At 44.5% G+C, this 16,912-nt stretch overlaps 1 protein-coding gene across 2 annotated transcripts in view; it reads right to left on the bottom strand.

Moving 5' to 3' along the window:
• ZNF704 (zinc finger protein 704) overlaps positions 1–16,912 on the bottom strand; it is a 236,692-nt gene that overhangs the window by 39,580 nt on the left and 180,200 nt on the right. For both annotated transcript variants that reach the window (XM_081495614.1, XM_081495613.1), the window contains 2 exons: positions 7,058–7,161; positions 1,553–1,785 (listed from right to left, as the gene is read on the bottom strand). In XM_081495614.1, the coding sequence (XP_081351740.1) occupies positions 1,553–1,785; positions 7,058–7,161 (337 nt within the window). The remainder of the gene's footprint in view (positions 1–1,552; positions 1,786–7,057; positions 7,162–16,912) is intronic.

The raw sequence follows: 16,912 nt of genomic DNA, 5'->3' as shown, positions 1-16,912 counted from the left end.
TTTCTTTATTCTATGAAACAGAAATGCTTTTTAAAATTGTGAGTGAACATAATCACTTAAATGTATCTGAAGAGAATGAAAAGAATATGAGCTTTCGGTTTAGGCAGACCTGGGTTTGAATAGCAGCGCTGGCCCTTTCTAACCTGTGTGTGTGTGTTAAGCTGCTTCAGTCATTTCTGACTCTGTGCAACCCTGCGGACTGTAGCTGGCCAGGCTCCTTTTGTCCATGGCATTCTCCAGGCAAGAATATTGGAGTGTATTGCCATTTGCTTCTCCAGGGGATCTTCGGGACCCAGGGATCGAACCCACTTCTCTTAGGTCTCTTGCACTGGCAGGTGAGTTCTTTACCACTAGTGCCACCAGGGAAGCCCTCTAACCTGCATGACAGGGGTTAAATGTATAACTTCCCTGGTCCTCAATCTCCTATCAAGATGGGAAAACAATACCGTACAGGACTGCTGTGAGGATTAAATACAAGTGCAGTCAAATTAATTTATTAAATCAGCTAGATCTATTTTTTCACTTCTAATTTAATAAATACATAATTTGGGGCATGTAAATACTACGTATGTTTACATGTTAGCTTTCATGTATATTTCACATCTAGTTTTATAAACATAAGTCAGAAAATCTTTCCCACAACCCTTTAAGAGTCTGTGAAGCAGAAAAGAGAAAAACATAATTTTATTTTACAGATGAAAAAGTTAATTCCCACGGAGAGAGTAAGTTAATTACCAAACCAAGCCTGAAGTCCAGGTTTTTGACTTCCAAATACTGGTAAAGTCCCAGGTGGAAGTGTTGTGAAAGTGTTCGTTGCTCAGTCCTATCCAACTCTGCGACCCCATGGACTATATACAGCCCGCCAGGCTCCTGTGTCCATGGGATTCTTCAGGCAAGAATACTGGCTGCTGCTGCTAAGTCACTTCAGTCCTGTCCAACCCTGTGAGACCCTATAGACAGCAGCCCACCAGGCTCTTCTGTCCCTGGGATTCTCCAGGCAAGAATACTGGAGTGGGTTGCCATTTCCTTCTCCAATGCATGAGAGTGAAAAGTTAAAGTGAAGTCGCTCAGTCGTGTCCGACTCTTCGCGACCCCATGAACTGTATGTAGCCTACCAGGCTCCTCCGTCCATGGGATTCTCCAGGCAAGAGTACTGGAGTGGGTTGCCATCTCCTTCTCCGAGAATACTGGAGTGGGTTGCATTTCCTTCTCCAGGGGATCTTCCCCACCCAGGAATCTAACCCCAGTCTCCTGCATTGCAGGCAGATTCTTTCCTAGGTTACCTGATGTTACCAGTGTAGCAATTTACAACCAGGGGAGAGGACGGGATGAGATTGGAGGTGGGGTGGGGATGCGTACTTGGGAGAAATATAGTAATATTTGAATCATTTCTATTTGTCTTTAATCATGACCCTAATTTATTTGAAGACTTCAAAGGACATTAGAGGCGAACACGGGCTGTTTCTGTCGATCAGAAGGGGCGTGGGTTGGAGAAGTGCCAAAATCACCACCCTAGGATGCGGGTTCCCCCCAAACGAAACCTGAAACCAACCTTTCGTTTCCTGGGGATGGGCTCATCAAAGAGCAGGTTGCCGGCCTCCGCCTCGTCGATGCCGTCGTCGGGGGGCGCGGGGCTGCGGAAGGGCTTGAAGCTGTCAGCGGACAGCGGCGGCGACGGCGTGGACGGGTTGGACTGGTCGCTGGGGGCGCTCCAGCTCCAGTAGCCGCTGCTGCTGGTGCTGGAAGGCACGCCGCCCGCCTCCTTCCAGGATCCGCTCAGGCCCTCTGTCGGAGCACATAAGCACAGAGTCAGCGCCCAGTCCCGGGCTCCCGGGGGCGCCCAGGCCGGGGTCAGAGGGGCAGTGGGAGCCGAGATTCCCTGCTGGTGAAAGCACCTGCAGCCCACTCGGTAATTTGCAACAGCTCAGTATGTACGTTTTATTCTATTTATACCTGCCAAAAAGTTGCATGATAGTTTGTTTATAAACATTTATTTTAGCCATATGTGCGTGCGCACTAAGTCGCTTCTGGCCTGTGGACTGTAGCCCACCATGCTCCTCTGTCCATGGCATTCTCCTGGCAAGAATACTAAATTGGGTTGCCATGCCCTCCCCAAGACAGGCCTTTTCTGAGTTTTCTGATGGATGTTGCTTTATGTAACACTAGTTCTTTAGGATGATAGTGGAGAATACATGAAAACAAGGAGAAAAACAAAAGATGTTATGGTTCACTAAGTTTAGGAAGTTTAGGTGTTTATGGACTATGTTACTAAGGGAATAATGATCTGCGGTATTTCTCCAAACCCATCCCCACATTTTAACATTTTAAAAGGAATTTCTTACAGAGCTGTGATCTTTGGAATACATTTATACAGTTGATCTAAGATTTAAGAACCTAAGAGAGAATTTATGATTAGTTACCTAAAGCCATTTGCCATCTAGCTTATTATAACAAATAATTGTGCCTTATATTTGGTGTGTGTGTTTTACATCTTACAAGGGCTTCCTGGTAGCTCAGCTGGTGAAGAATCCGCCTGCAATGCAGGTGACGCCAGTTCGATTCCTGGGTTGGGAGGATCCCTTGGAGAAGGGCTCAGCTACCCACTCCAGTATGCTGGCCTGGAGAATTATATGGACAGAGGAGCCTGGCGGGCTACAGTCCATGTGATCAAAAAGAGTCAGACACAACTGAGTGACTTTCACTTTCATTTCACTTACATCTTACAAAGCTTATTCACAAAATCTGATGCATTCTCATAATATCTGTCTTTTAGAGTAAGGATTATGCCCATTTTACAGATGAGGTCCCTGAGGCACCAGGAAATTAACTGACTTGCCATGATTAGTACATAATGAGGATGGGCCAGGGTCTCAAATGCTGGTCTACCAGTTGGCCCTCCTTCTCCTTCAGTACATGTGGGCCCCTGGGGGTGAACTTCCTTCTTTCTTTCTGGCAAAGCTGAGATCAGAAAAGAACTTATTGGTAATAATTACTGATAAGATTAGTGTTGAATTTTACTTTTCCACTTGTGGGAGAAAACATGATGAAATGCTTGCTAATATAGAGAGATTTTTGCCCAATTGAAATGTCTTCAGGGGTTCTCTTAATCACTGAAGATTTGCTTTACTTTTCAAAATGCCCAATCTTAATTAGCATTTGTATAAATTCAACTTTCTTTTGGATAATTTATCCTCCATATTAATGTGCATTTTGAATATATTAAAACTATATCCTAACTACAAGAAGGAAAAAAATCCCAAAATGCCTCATTAAAGAAATGGTATTAAAAAAAAAAAGAAATGCTATTAACATCTGTGTAATTAATAATGAACTGAAGACAAACAACATACTAGCATTCATCGAAAAATTTCTTGACTATCTTCACCTAATTATAGGTTTCCAGCATATTCCTCAACTATGTCAAGCAAAAAGTTCAGTTAGATGAATGAAGTTTTAAGTTGAATAGCAGAAGTAAGTTAACCATCTCGTTAAAGCCAAGCTCTAACAGAATTACATGGTCTGTTATGCAAGCTCACACCTTGATAGCATTAACAAAACCAAACCAGCACCTCACTCCCTGTAGTCTACACAGAGACTGAGATACTCCCTGGACTGGAGTTGCCTCTACTAAATAAGAAAGCTCTTTTCAATACATGACTTCAAGAGGAGTCTAGTGTAAGGCCTTAGATAATATTACCTGGTGGACAAACTCACTTGGCCAGCCCAGGAGGCTTCTAAATATATTGAAGCATACACTTGTATAATAAAACAAGTTCATGGTGCAAGATCTGTAATCATGGTAAGTATGAGGAACTGGCAGGAGGGGAAGGGGACAACAGAGAATGAGATGGTTGGATGGTATCACCGACTCGATGGACATGAATTTGAGCAAGCTCCGGAAGTTGCTGATGGACAGGGAAGCCTGGCATGCTGCCAGGCTTGGGGGGGCTCCCAGTCCATGGGGTCGCAAAGAGTCAGACACAACTGATCAACTGAACTGAATTGATGAGGAACTGAAATAATTTTGAAGCCAACTATTGTTACAGTGTGGTTACACACTGCTTCCTGCCAGTGCCAAAAGTTAATTTATTTGTTTCCCTGTGAATGGCATTTCCTTTAAAAACACTATTTAATCAGAAGGACAATGGAATATAGAAATAAATCTTTCAGAAAAAAAGTCAGAACCAATTCCTAGTGTTTTTCAGAGAGCAGTGTCTTCTTATCTTAAACAAGCTTTCGCTAAAAATTCAGACAGGCATTTTGCTGGAATCTCCCTCGTTTTGGACCCACATCCTAACAAAATGATCCTTTCCTAGCACAGGAGAGGATCACAACAATTTCCAAAAATTCACTGATATGCAATAACTCTGGAGATAATCTTTATTTCTAAAAAATAGCTTTCATTATCATAAATTGCTTTCCCTTTTTAAGAATTTGCTTCCTCTTGCAGAATAAATGAGAGACATCAGAAATTTGGGATTACTATCTGGGTAGTTATTTTTTTAAGTCATAATGAACACTCTCTTTATAACTATGCTAAGAAAAGTTTGTAATGAAGACGCAAAAGGCTTATTTTGATCCTAACATTTCAATACAAAGGGATATAAAAATGTTCTCAATTTAAAAATTCCAATGGTAAAAAGAATGAGTACATCAAAATTATTGTTTTCCCCTGAGGATTCCATGAAATTCTGTAATGCTTTATTCCTAGAATAGGTTTTGGGGATGACTTCAGCCTTGCTTTTCCTATCATCTTTCTTTAGCAGCTTTGCCAAGCTGAGGAGGCTATCAGGAAAGATCAGGCTCATCTCAAGAGCATGGTAGCTACTCTAAGTGAAGTGACATCACCCCAGCTTGTGGGGAATCAGGACAGTAGGCACTGCTGATTTCTGGTATTGATCTGAATTCCCAGCATCTTGATCATTCTTCCCACTTCCAAATAGATTGCAATAAATTCGGGTGAGGACTCGATGGATGTTCCACAAGGTTATTTTTAACACCTCCTGCTTCTAACCAGATTATGGGGGGACCCTAGCTCTAGCTCATCAGTGACTAGGCTGGCTTTTGAGAGGAGATTTTCCCTGGCTGGTAAGTTCCACCCGGCGGCCTCAGAATACTACATTTCACTGATGTGCAATGTGGCTTCCGCTCCACGGGTCATCCACTGTAAATGCTCTTTTCAAAGCCATCACATTCTTCTTGATGCACAATTGAGTCCTTTTCACCTCGACCTTCTGAAGCATCAGATGTTGCTCCCTGAAACAAGCTTTTCCCTTGACTTCCATGAAATCACACTCTCCTGCTCTCCTCTGCTTCTCCAGTTACCCCTCCACCTTCCTGGGTTCTTTTTCTTACATAATGAGGAGGCTCACCACTTCTCACTGAGCCACCTTCTCATTATCCTCTACTTTTCCACAGCGCTCTCAGGGTCAGCTCATCTACGTTCATGGCTTCAAAATGTCGCCTTTCAATTCTGCATCAGCCCAGATCTCTCTCCCAGGCTGACCCAGAACCCCATCAGCTGCTGTCCTTTGGATGATCCCCAGGTACTCCCTACTAAACGTGTTTCAAGATGGATCTCTCATCTTCTTCGGCAACCCCACCTCTTGCTCCTAACATTCACCAATAGATCTCTTCCTCTGCCTTTGCTCATCACCACAGGGAATGGACTCCCCAGAAGTCACCCTTGTCACTCCTTCTCCTTTATCTTCTCTGTCTATCACCAAATCTTGTTGATTCTGCCTTCTTCATATTTTTCAATTATGCCCTATATGCGTCCCCACTGTGACCACCAAGGTTCAGGACATGCACATGGTTTTTTTCTGTTTATTTTTTGTTTTTGTCTTGTATACCCAATTATAACTTTCCAACGTTTCAATCATCTAATAGCTCTCCTATAGCCTCAGAAGAAGGTCCAAACTCATAACCAGACAGATATGACTCCTTGATTTCCTGCCAGGCTCTCCAGCTTCATCTCCTACTGCCCTACTGATTTATCATATTGAATTATATGAGTCAATATTATATCATGACTGAGACAGGAGATCTGGAATCAGAATGATATGGAAAGAAGTTCAGCTCTGTTTAAAATCAGCTAATCCTCAAGTGCCTCAGTTTACTCATCTGTAAAATAGTGATAACATCTTATAGGATTGTAAGAATTACATGAGATAAAGTAAAACTAGAATATGGCACATACTAAGGACTCAATAAATGCTAGCTATCAATACAGCTGTGATAGTTTTTTCCCCCCAAAAGATTGTACATTACCTAGGAGTATGGACACTGTTTCAATGATATATTCAAACCATCTATTATGGTTGTTGTTCAGTCGCTAAGTCATGTCCGACTTTTTGCGATCCCATGAACCGCAGCATGCCAAACTGCATCTGTTATGATACCTAATAAATATATACTGAATAAAAGAATGGATTAAGGAGCCTGGGATAATGCTTTTTAAAAATATTTAATCTTCAGAGTTCTTTGGTCCAATTATCTCTCCAACCAAGCAGAAAAAAGAAAAAAAAAGTTGGGGAAGTAACTTCATGAGACCAATCTCCATCTACCTGGGGCAATACGGAATACAAGTTCTTAAAGATAAGTTGGAAAGGTGGTGGAGGTCAGTAAATGTGCACTCAATGGTTGGATGTAGGAATGAGATGCAGTGGAGTCTTCAGGACGATGAGAAGGAGGCTGGTAGCTCTGGGGTCCACTTCTTCCACACTTCCCCTCACTTCCCACTAGTGGGTGAGGGTCCATTGTGTGTGTCAGGAATGAGTCTGCACTTAAGTGCAAAGACCAGAGTTTGGAAGGATGTGTTCCAAACTGCTGAGAGCGACTGCCTTTGGGGAGGGACTGGCACTGGGAGGCTTTGTGCAACACATGGTTGAATTTTAAAATATGGGTCTGTTCATGTGCTGTGTAATTAAAAAACAGCTGGAAAAAAGAAAAAAGAAAAAAGGGGAAGAGAAAAGAGAAAAAGAAAAGAGCTTCTTCAAGGAGAAGCTCTGCTCCTGATGTGAGAGGACCCTTTCCTGTGCCTGTGCCCCAGGCTTACCGTTCTGCCGCACAGGAGGGCTCCGAACCAAAGGGCTGGTGGACAAGCTGGTTAGTACCATGGCTGCTGTCACCTTGTCCATGTCCAGCTCCTCCGAAGATTTCCTGGAAAACAGGAAGGGACGTGGTTAACTGTTCATTCTGCATCTCCATGCCATGTTACCACACACGTTTACCCCTTTAGATTGTCCCCATGAAAATGCAATGTCTTGTTAGTTTTATTGTACAGATGAAGAAGGCAAAGTCCAGAGGTTAAGTGATTCAGTCAAAATCATATAGTATCGACGGTCCAGTGGTTAAGACTCCGAGCTTCCACTGCAAAGGTTACAGGTTCAATCCTTATTCAGGGAACTAAGATCCTACAAGCTGCACAGTGTCTCAAAAATTTAATAAAAAAATCTGATGAAAAATTTTATATAATATTGGGAGGTGTCAGGTTCATCCATTGGTCATTCATCTAACAGGTGTTTATTCAGAGTGCACTTTGGGGCTAGACTCTTCCAGGCGTGGGTGATATGTGGTAAGCAACACACAAGGCTAGTGAGGAGAAACACAGGCTCAGCAAACAACCAAAAAGGGAGAGACTAATTTCTGGCAGTGACACGTGCTATGTCAGGTACAGACGATTTGACATGACAAGGACCGTGGACAGCTGCACTTAACAGGGTCAGGGAAGGTTCTCTGAGGAGGTGACCTTTGAGCTGAATTGTGAAGGAGGAGGAGGAGAAATCGACACCCAGCAGCCAGGACAGCTGTGTGAAGGCGAGACATCAGCAATCAGCGCTGGATATTTGGAGAGAGGCCCGCTGGTGTGAGAAGGGGGAAGTGGTGCTGAGCTGGTCATGTGGAGTCTTTTAGCTGTGGGAGGTGCTTCGATTTTATTCCAGGTGGAACAGGAAGTGACTAGAAGGCTTGAAGCAGGTCTAATGATGTAAAATGACTGATATTTTAAAAGTCATGACCCGAGCTGCTATATGGAAAATGAATTCTAGGAAAGGTAGCATAGAAGCAGGGAGGCTAGTTAGGACATAGTTGCTAGAAGTCCAGAGAGGGGGAAAGAGTCTCGTGGACTAGGGTAGGGGCAGCAGCAGGTGGCCTCGGAGGACTGGCCGCTGCCCTGGGCGTGGGGGGACAGCAGAAGGGAAGGCCCCCAGGTGTTTGGCTTGAGCATTAACTGGACCCATTTACCGTGATGGAGAGGGAGGGAGAAAATGCAGTGAGGGGTGTTTAAACACCAGCGCTGGCTTTTCCACATTCTGCGAGAGGAAGGCTAGGGCAGAGGGTAGTTGCTATGCTATTAACGTGAAGAGCCACTGAGACGAAGAGGTTACTCTGGTTCATTAATTTTGGCCGGCTAACCCTGAATAAAGGTTCATCAGATAATGATCATTGTGAACCAAAGCCGGCTTGTTTAAATTCATTTCAATAATGAAGTTTGCATTGAGAGGCAAAAATGTATGCATTAATAGTACCCTGACATCAGATAAATTGTACTGCCTCCTCAGAGATGAATATTTTATTTCAAATGAGGGAACAGTTGAAGGAGAACAGCAGAGGATTAATAAGTCATATCAATAAAGGAATTGACACTTTGACAAAGGTGGTTTTCATCCACAGGTGTGCTGTATAGTTTGTAAAAGCAATGAACTCTTGAGAGAGAACCTTTATAGCATCGCTTCAAAACAACAAAGGGCAAAAAGATTCCAGACTTGGAGAAAAATCAAATGGTTCCCAGATAAGGCAGGTTGGGGAACTGCTCAATCAATTTCATCATGAAGTCACAAAAATTATTAAAATTTAGCTCTCTGATGTTCACCATAGTGCTGAATTACTAAGCAAAGCTTACTGTTTCAATCTAAGGTACCAAAATATAGGAATGTTTGAAATTTTCTTCTATAGTTCTTCTCAAAGTACCTTTTGCTCTCTCTTGGCAAATTGATCCATCAAAAGACAAATTACTTGGTTCAGAGAAAAGTACATCTAGAAAGCAAGCTTGAGAGCACACAGTGAAATTTCAAACTTTCAAGACAGTTTCATACACTTAGGGAAGAAACTACTCACTCAATTGGCATACCATTAAGAGATTTTACAGTATCTACGATTTATAAGATCGTTATACTTGGGAGTAAAGGTGATCCTAATTTTTTTTTTTTCCAGAAATGAGACCTTCTGAAACAGTACCAGGGAAAGAATGTAAAGCATCTTAAAGTAATTGTTAGTGTTTCATGTCAGTCTTCCCATGTAGTCATGGCCACAGAGGGAAGGGGTTACTTGGGGGTCGCGAAGGAGAAAAGCTTGCTATAGAGACTGTTACGTATAAATAGATTGTGGGGCTCCTTCCACAGCCCGAGCTCAGCTGTCAGGATCACTCCGTGCCAGCAGGGGGTGCACCTGAGCAGGCCATACTGCCATCTCTTCCAAGACTGAATTATGGGAGCTGCTCATTTCTCTTTCCAACTATCAGTCTTCCCTTTTCCTTTTGTTAACAAAAGGTTTAAGAACCTCGAAAAGAGTTCCATGAGCCTGGCACAGGGAAATGGCATGACTTTGTAGGGAGAAGGTCCCCTTGCCACTTGCCCCCATCCCTAAAGGGACCTGCTCCACAGTCATGGTTTTTCCCTCTTCTATCTCTTGGTTTCAGGGACCTTCATTTTTCCTTCCTCAATCTGCTCTGTGACTTCTCTTATTTTTCACATCTAACATACACATTTATGTTTTATAGGTCTCATTGATAATTAACACAAAAGCTGATTTGTGTGTTAAGTATGAAGATCAATAGAGCATGTATCATTATAAAATATGCATTTATTTTGCATTTCCAAAAGCTGACATTTCAAAATAATTATTGAGTGTCATAAAGCAGATTTCTGATGAGTAAAAAGAGGAATAAACGTTAGTATAATCAGGGTGTTTTTGTATTTGGATTACCTTTCCCATCGGTACTGGAAGTTACTAACGACAACAATAAAAAAAGTCAAAAGAATACATAGCTAATGATTCAGTTAACCTATATTTCTCGGGAAGTATTGTTATCATGCTACATGAAACATTACCAGATGATATGGCCTTGTGCTGGGTTGTGTTTTTGTTTTTATCTTTGTTTAATTTCTTTTGGTACAGTACTATCTAATTACTGATTAATTGGTGCTGTAAATTCAAATCCTTATAATTAAACACGAAGAGATGATATACAAAGTAGAATTTGTAACACTTTGAGAAAATCGCTACAAAGGCCCTCTTGTAGATTCAGAGTTGTTGAGGCAGGGGGGAAAAACATTATCGGTAATACTCAATATTCTCTCCTAGTTTGAAATTGAATTTGAGTCTACTGTAGAAAACCTTACTAATCATGTTTACAAAAGGCTTTGTCAATTTTTATTTTCTCTCAAACTTAGTTGAGTATTAGAAGACTTAATAATACTTAGAATTATTTTTTTTAAATAGTAATATTCATTGTTACTCTATATGTCAGTGGTCTTGAACCTTTTTAGCACCAGGGGCCAGTTTCGTGGAAGACAGTTTTTCCACGGCCTAGCGATGTGGGGGAAGTTTCAGGATGGCTCTCACAAGGAGCTAGCAACCTGGATCCCTTGCATGTGTGGTTCACAGTAGGGTTCGAGCTCCTTCAGTTCCGTTCAGTTCAGTCACTCAGTTGTGTCTGACTCTTTGGGACCCCATGGACTGCAGCACGCCAGGCCTCCCTGTTCATCACCAACTCCCGGAGCTTACTTAAACTCATGTCCATTGAGTCGGTGACGCCATCCAACCATTTCATCCTCTGCCATCCCCTTCTCCTCCCGCTTTCAATCTTTCCCAGCATCAGGGTCTTTTCAAATGAGTCAGTTCTTTGCATCAGGCAGCCAAAGGCTTGGAGTTTCAGCTTCAGCATCAGTCCTTCCAGTGAGTTATTCAGGACTGATTTCCTTTAGGATGGACTGGTTGGATCTCCTAGCTGTCCAAGGGACTCTATGAGAATCTAATGCTGCCACTGATCTGACAGGAGGCGGAGCTCAGGCGGTAAAGCAAGCGATGGGGAGTGGTGGTAAATACAGATGAAGTCTGATCACTTTCTTGCCACTCACCTCCTGTTATGTGGCCCAGTTCCTAGTAGGCCATGGATCAATACCATGGCCCTGGGGGGTGGGGACCCCTGCTCTATATGATTTGTCCCTCAGGTTGACCTGGCTTCGATGACCGAATAGGATTTCAAGAAGGGAGAATCACGTTTCAGGCAAGAAATTAGGCAAGTCTTTGCCTTGTAATCTGCTTAGGAGTCCTATTAGAAGGGTGGGAGATGACAGAGAGCCTGCCAGTTCACGGGGCCTCATGTGCAAGGCTGAGTGGTTTGTCATATCCTCGTAAGCAGAGGGAAGTCATTGAACCCTCTTGAATCTGGGGGAGAGATAGATGACCAATCTGTATTTTAGAAACAGGCCAAAATGGAATATGTAATGGAAAAGAAAGAAGCTAAAAGTAGGTTGTTTACTTTTAGTTAAGTCATAATTCAAACCCCAAGTAATAGACTAAGAGACAACGATTCCTCAATGAACAGGTAGTATTTAGTCTTTGAGTACAGACTCCCTACGTATCTGCTAAGGAGGTGTCCTGGGCCTCTCTGGGAGAGGCAGTAAAGGTTAAGAGCACAGGTTCTGGAACGAGTTAGATCATGTGGTTTCAAATCCACTCTGCCATTACTAGCTGTGTGACCTTGGGTAAATTACTAACATCTCAGAGTCTCTGTTTTTTTATTAGAAAAAGGAAGACAAAAAATAGATATATTGAGGAGCTTCCTTGCTGATCCAGTGGTAAAGAATCTGCCCACCAACGCAGGAGACATAGGTTAGATCCCCGATCCGGGAAGATCCCACATGCCACGGGTCAACTAAGCCTGTGCTTCACAACTACTAAGCCTGTGCTCTAGAGCCCAGGAGCCACAACTACTAAGTCCATGCACCTAGGCCCTGTGCTCTGCAACAAGAGAGGCCACCACAAGGAGAAGCCCATGCACTGCAACAGAGAGTAGCCCCTGCTCACCGCAACTGGAGAAAAGCCCGCACACAGCAACGAAGACTCAGCACAGCCAAAAATAAATAAATAAAGTTTAAAAAAACAGATCTGTTGAGAAGATTAAATGAGAAAATGTACATGAGTACCAACATACAGCCTCACTAGAGTATGGGTTCCATGGGTGTTAACCATTATTAACCTCAATTTCATGAACACGCCCATAGCACATAACCCCCATGAAGGAGGAAAGTGTTAGGTTTCTTCACTTGCTCTTCTTATTCAGCACCAGCATGAGCGGTTGTTGTTTTTCTGTGTGTGTGTGTGTGTGTGTGTGTGTGTGTGTGTGTGTGTGTTGGTGATGGTATTATTTTTCATAAAGACACAGTTGTAACTTCACAAGAGGTGCTCTGTAAGAGGTGGCAACTGCTGTAGCAGGAGCAGCTGCTGGACTCTTCACTAGCGCCACATGCTGGCGCCTTGGCAAGGATGCGGCTCATGACATCATGGCTCTTGACGCCCCCCACAAGCAGCCAAAGCCTCCAGTGACCATTTGGATTTTATTTCTGCTCTCAGCCCTCATTCCTGCACTACTAGCTATGCGCTCAGGGCTCTTTTCAGTTCAGTTCAGTTCAATCGCTCAGTCGTGTCCGACTCTGTAACCCCATGGACTGCATCATGCCAGCCCTCCCTGTTCATCACCAATTCCCGGAGCTTACTCAAACTCATGTCCACTGAGTTGGTGATACCATCCAACCATCTCATCCTCTGTTGTCCCCTTCTCCTCCTGCCTTCAATCTTTCCCAGCATCACAGTCTTTTCAAATGAGTCAGTTCTTCGCATCAGGTGGCCAAAGGGCTCTTTTAGTTACTGGAAATACAGTTTCAAGAAAACTCGGCAGAGACTCTGCCCTCCTGAGCTGTGCTCTGTTGGAGAACCAGACCTTAATCAGACACATGGATAAACATAAATTTAGCTTCCCAGGTGGCTCAGGGGTAAAGAATATGCCTGCCATTGCAGGAGACATGGCTTTGATCCCTGGATGGGAAAGATCCCCTGGAGAAGGAAATGGCAACCCACTCCAGTGTTTTCGTCTGGAAAATCTCATGGACAGAGGAGCCTGGTGGGCTTCAGTCCATGGAGTCACAAGAGTCAGACACGACTCAGTGACTAAACTGTCACCCACAGATGTGACAAATGCCAGGTAGAAGTGGCTGGATTGGGGGCTCCTGGCTAAGGGGAGAGCTCCCAGCTTAGGTATGGAAGAGGGCGCTGGCCCATAGTCTCGCTGAAGGTGTGGACGAGACCAGGGCCAGTCAGTCCCAGAGCACAGGCCAGGCTGCCTTCAGAAGCAAGGCTGAGGGCAGTGGGGAGGGCCAGCTGGCTCTGGCAGCCCTTCCTTGGGGAGGGGCAGCTGGGTCGGGCCTGCGGAGTTCTCTAAGGCTCTTATCGTAAAGACCTGGGAAGCACTGAGGTATTTCCAGCAGGGTCGGGTGGGGAGAGGTCAGGTCAAGTTGAGGTGATGCTATCAGATTTACTTTTCAAAAAGCTCACCCTGGCCGCTGTGTGGAAAATGAGTTTCTGGGGTTTGACAACTGATCTTTTATCTGAGGAATTGATTGCCTGGTGACTGTGGCAGCAGGTTGCGGGATGATAGCACCTGTGACGCGAAGGGGCAGTCAGGGGGTGTGCGGCATCGGCGGATACGGCCCCAGGCCCGGGGCCTCCCACACAGGCGGGCCCTGAGCGCTCGGCCCTGGCCTGCGCCGACAAGCCCAGCTATTGTTCATGCCTCAAGAAGCGTTTCTCTTTTTTTGAAACACGTCATGCCTGAATGCCATCTGCTCTGAGGGTGCGTACAAACACGGTCTCCCCTGGCTAACCCACCAGCTAACAGAAAAGTGTTTTACACCCCAGAGAGCCATAAAAGACATTTATCTGCAATTAAAATGCTGTAGTAAGAAAACGGAAATAAAAATGAATACTACTTCCCTTAGATTAGAACTAATCCAGTTCCTTAGCAACCAGTGAAATCTGCTGTCTAGACCGAGTTCAATTACTTTTAAAACTTGTGGTAATCTTCAGACCAGGAATAAAGTCTGAAAATAAAGTCTCTCCCACTAGAACGGGGACAGTGACATCCCCAATCCTGGAATTCTGGGAGAGCTATCCCTAAGAGTTTGGAAAACTGGACTCAGTCACTGTTAAATGTGATTAAAAAGCACAAAAACTTCATTTCCTTTCTAAAGGGATCTTGTAGCAAAAGCAGTCCTTTTTCCTCCAATTTCATTTTAGCTGTTGTTTCCTTTGCAACTACAAGGAAGATGAGAGAAGCTGCCTATTGTATTAAGGTGTCCAGTGGTCTTGATCAAACAAGATGGGAAAGTGAGAGCAAACACATCATAATACGTGAGGCAACACGGGCCAGTACTTCTGAAACTACCTGTGGGGAAGGATAATTTTTAAGAAATTTCTAATCAGTCATGGATCAATACTTTTGTCAAATACAAGAGCGAAAATGACCCATTGAAGATGTGCATGCTAAGTCACTTCAGTCATGCTTGATTTTTTGCAACCCCATGGACTGTAGTCCACCAGGCTCCTCTGTCCATGGGGATTCTCCAGGCAAGAATACTGGAGTGGGTTGCTGTGCCCTCCTCCAGGGGATCTTCCCAACCCAGGGATTGAACCTGTGTCTCTTATGTCTCTTGCATTGGCAGATGGGTTCTTGACTACTAGTGCCAGTGGAAGATGTGGTCATGTCAAATTGATAGGCAAATTTCTAAACTGCTGCTTCCTCTCAATATCTGTACCCAGCTCACTGTGGGCTGATGAGAGTGCAGACTAGCACTAGTCCATGGAGCGCCCACAGAGTATGTGGCACTAGGCAATTGCTTTAATGTCCATTTTACTTTGCCTGAAAAGTCAACATCCACTCCCCTCTCTCTTTCCCCCATTTGCTGCTCTGCTCCCCTTGGGTCCTCTCACCACCTTTGTCACTTGGCACCCTGGGGCCCACGTTCCATCATCAGTAATCCCTCACCCTCTCCTCTCTACTGTGTCTGGGCCCTCCTCTGAATTTTGCCCTCTTTTCCATTGGAGTTTCCTGTAAGTCTTACTGAGGTCAGGTGGGGATGCTCACGTTTGACCTGCCCCCCTAGGAGACCATCCCCCTTCACCCTCATGCAAAAACTCCTGGGCTTCTGAGGCTCAGCTGTGCAGTTACCTGACTCTCTTCTTTCTGTTTCAGCCATCACCAGCCTTTCCAATAGCACCTCTCTCCCCAAACAGTCGTCTAATATTCTGGCAAATACATTATAGCCATTATTTTTTAATAATTTATAATTATAGCTATGATCCTAGGAGACTGATTGAAAGCATCCAATAACCTAACTTCTGTGCCCCTAGCCCCCCAGTATTCAGCCTAGTGCTGAGCTTAAGGAAAGACCCTGCAGCCAAGTAGACTGAGGGTTAATTCCCAGCAACTCCATTTACTAGATGAGTGATTTTAGGCAAATCTTGTAGCTTTGTGCAGTTTCATTCCTCTTGCATAAAATGGGAATAATAATGATACTGATCTCACGGGGTTTTGGAAGAATTAAATAACTTATGTAAACTACCTGACTTATACTATGCATGTGTGTGAGCGTGCATAGCCATGTCCGACTCTTTGTGACCTCATGGACTGCAGCACACCAGGCTTCCCTGTCCATCACCAACTCCTGGAGCTTGCTCAAACTCATGTCCATCAAGTCGGTGATGCCATCCAACCAACTTATCCTCTGTCATCCCCTTTTCCTCCTGCCTTCAATCTTTCCCAGCATCAGGGTCTTTTCCAATGAGTCAGTTCTTCGCAGCAGGTGGCTAAACTATTGGAGCTTCAGCTTCAGCATCAGTCCTTCCAGTGACTATTCTGGACTGACTTCCTTTAGGACTGATAGTCCATGTTGCTGCAAATGGCAAAGTTTTATTCTTTTTTTATGGTTGAGTATATTCCATTCTGGGCTTCCCTGGTGGCTCAGTTGGTAAAGAATCCGCCTGCAATGAGGGAGACCTCGGTTTGATTCCTGGGTTGGGCAGATCCTCTGGAGAAGGGAAAGGCTACCCACTCCAGTGTTCTGGCCTGGAGAATTCCATGGACTGTATAGTCCATGACGTCGCAAAGAGTCGGACATGACTGAACCACTTTCACGTTCCCTTTCCACAGAGCAGCTCCCCAGTGGTAGCCACACCCTCCTCTCCGCTCCTGTGCACAAGTTACGCCCTCTGCTTTGGGAGCAAGCTTCCTCCTGGTTCCCCTCCGCCCCGCCTGACTCATCCTCGAATCATCAGCTCAGTCCCTCTCTCTGGACGCCTGCGGACCCTCGCCCGGCCAGCCAGCTGCCCCCGCACCTGCGCTGTGTGGTCAGGTGCTCGCTCCCCCTCGCCCCCGGACATCACGACTGTCTGACATCTATTGCCAACATGGAGCACAAAACCTGGCTTAAGGTCAACTCTTCGTGAAGAGTTTTGGGAGGAATCAGTGTCAAGTAGAGGCGGTGGGCAGTGGCAAAGAGCAACACAGCAAGCCCAGCTGAAAATCTTGCGCCGTTTTCTTCCGCTCATTAGACCCGGTAATTCATTCAGTTCCTCAAGTGGAAAACAATTTCTCAAAAATTCAGCTATTAAATAAATCATTCACACGAATATTTTTTTACTGGCTCCAAAGAGTGCTGGCCTATCTCTGCAGAACTGACGTGGGTCCGGTGTCTAGGCTCCTGCTCTGTATTCACCAAGGCCCGCAAACCCATCAGCGAGCTCTGGGATGGCAGCAATAACATTATTAAATAATAAGTTCCAAATCCCCTGAAAA

This window comes from Giraffa tippelskirchi, chromosome 6, assembly GCF_054371585.1.
Source record: "Giraffa tippelskirchi isolate mGirTip1 chromosome 6, T2T-mGirTip1v1.2.pri, whole genome shotgun sequence".
In the NCBI taxonomy this organism is placed as follows: Eukaryota; Metazoa; Chordata; class Mammalia; order Artiodactyla; family Giraffidae; genus Giraffa; species Giraffa tippelskirchi.
This window is presented reverse-complemented; position numbering and strand designations above follow the sequence as displayed.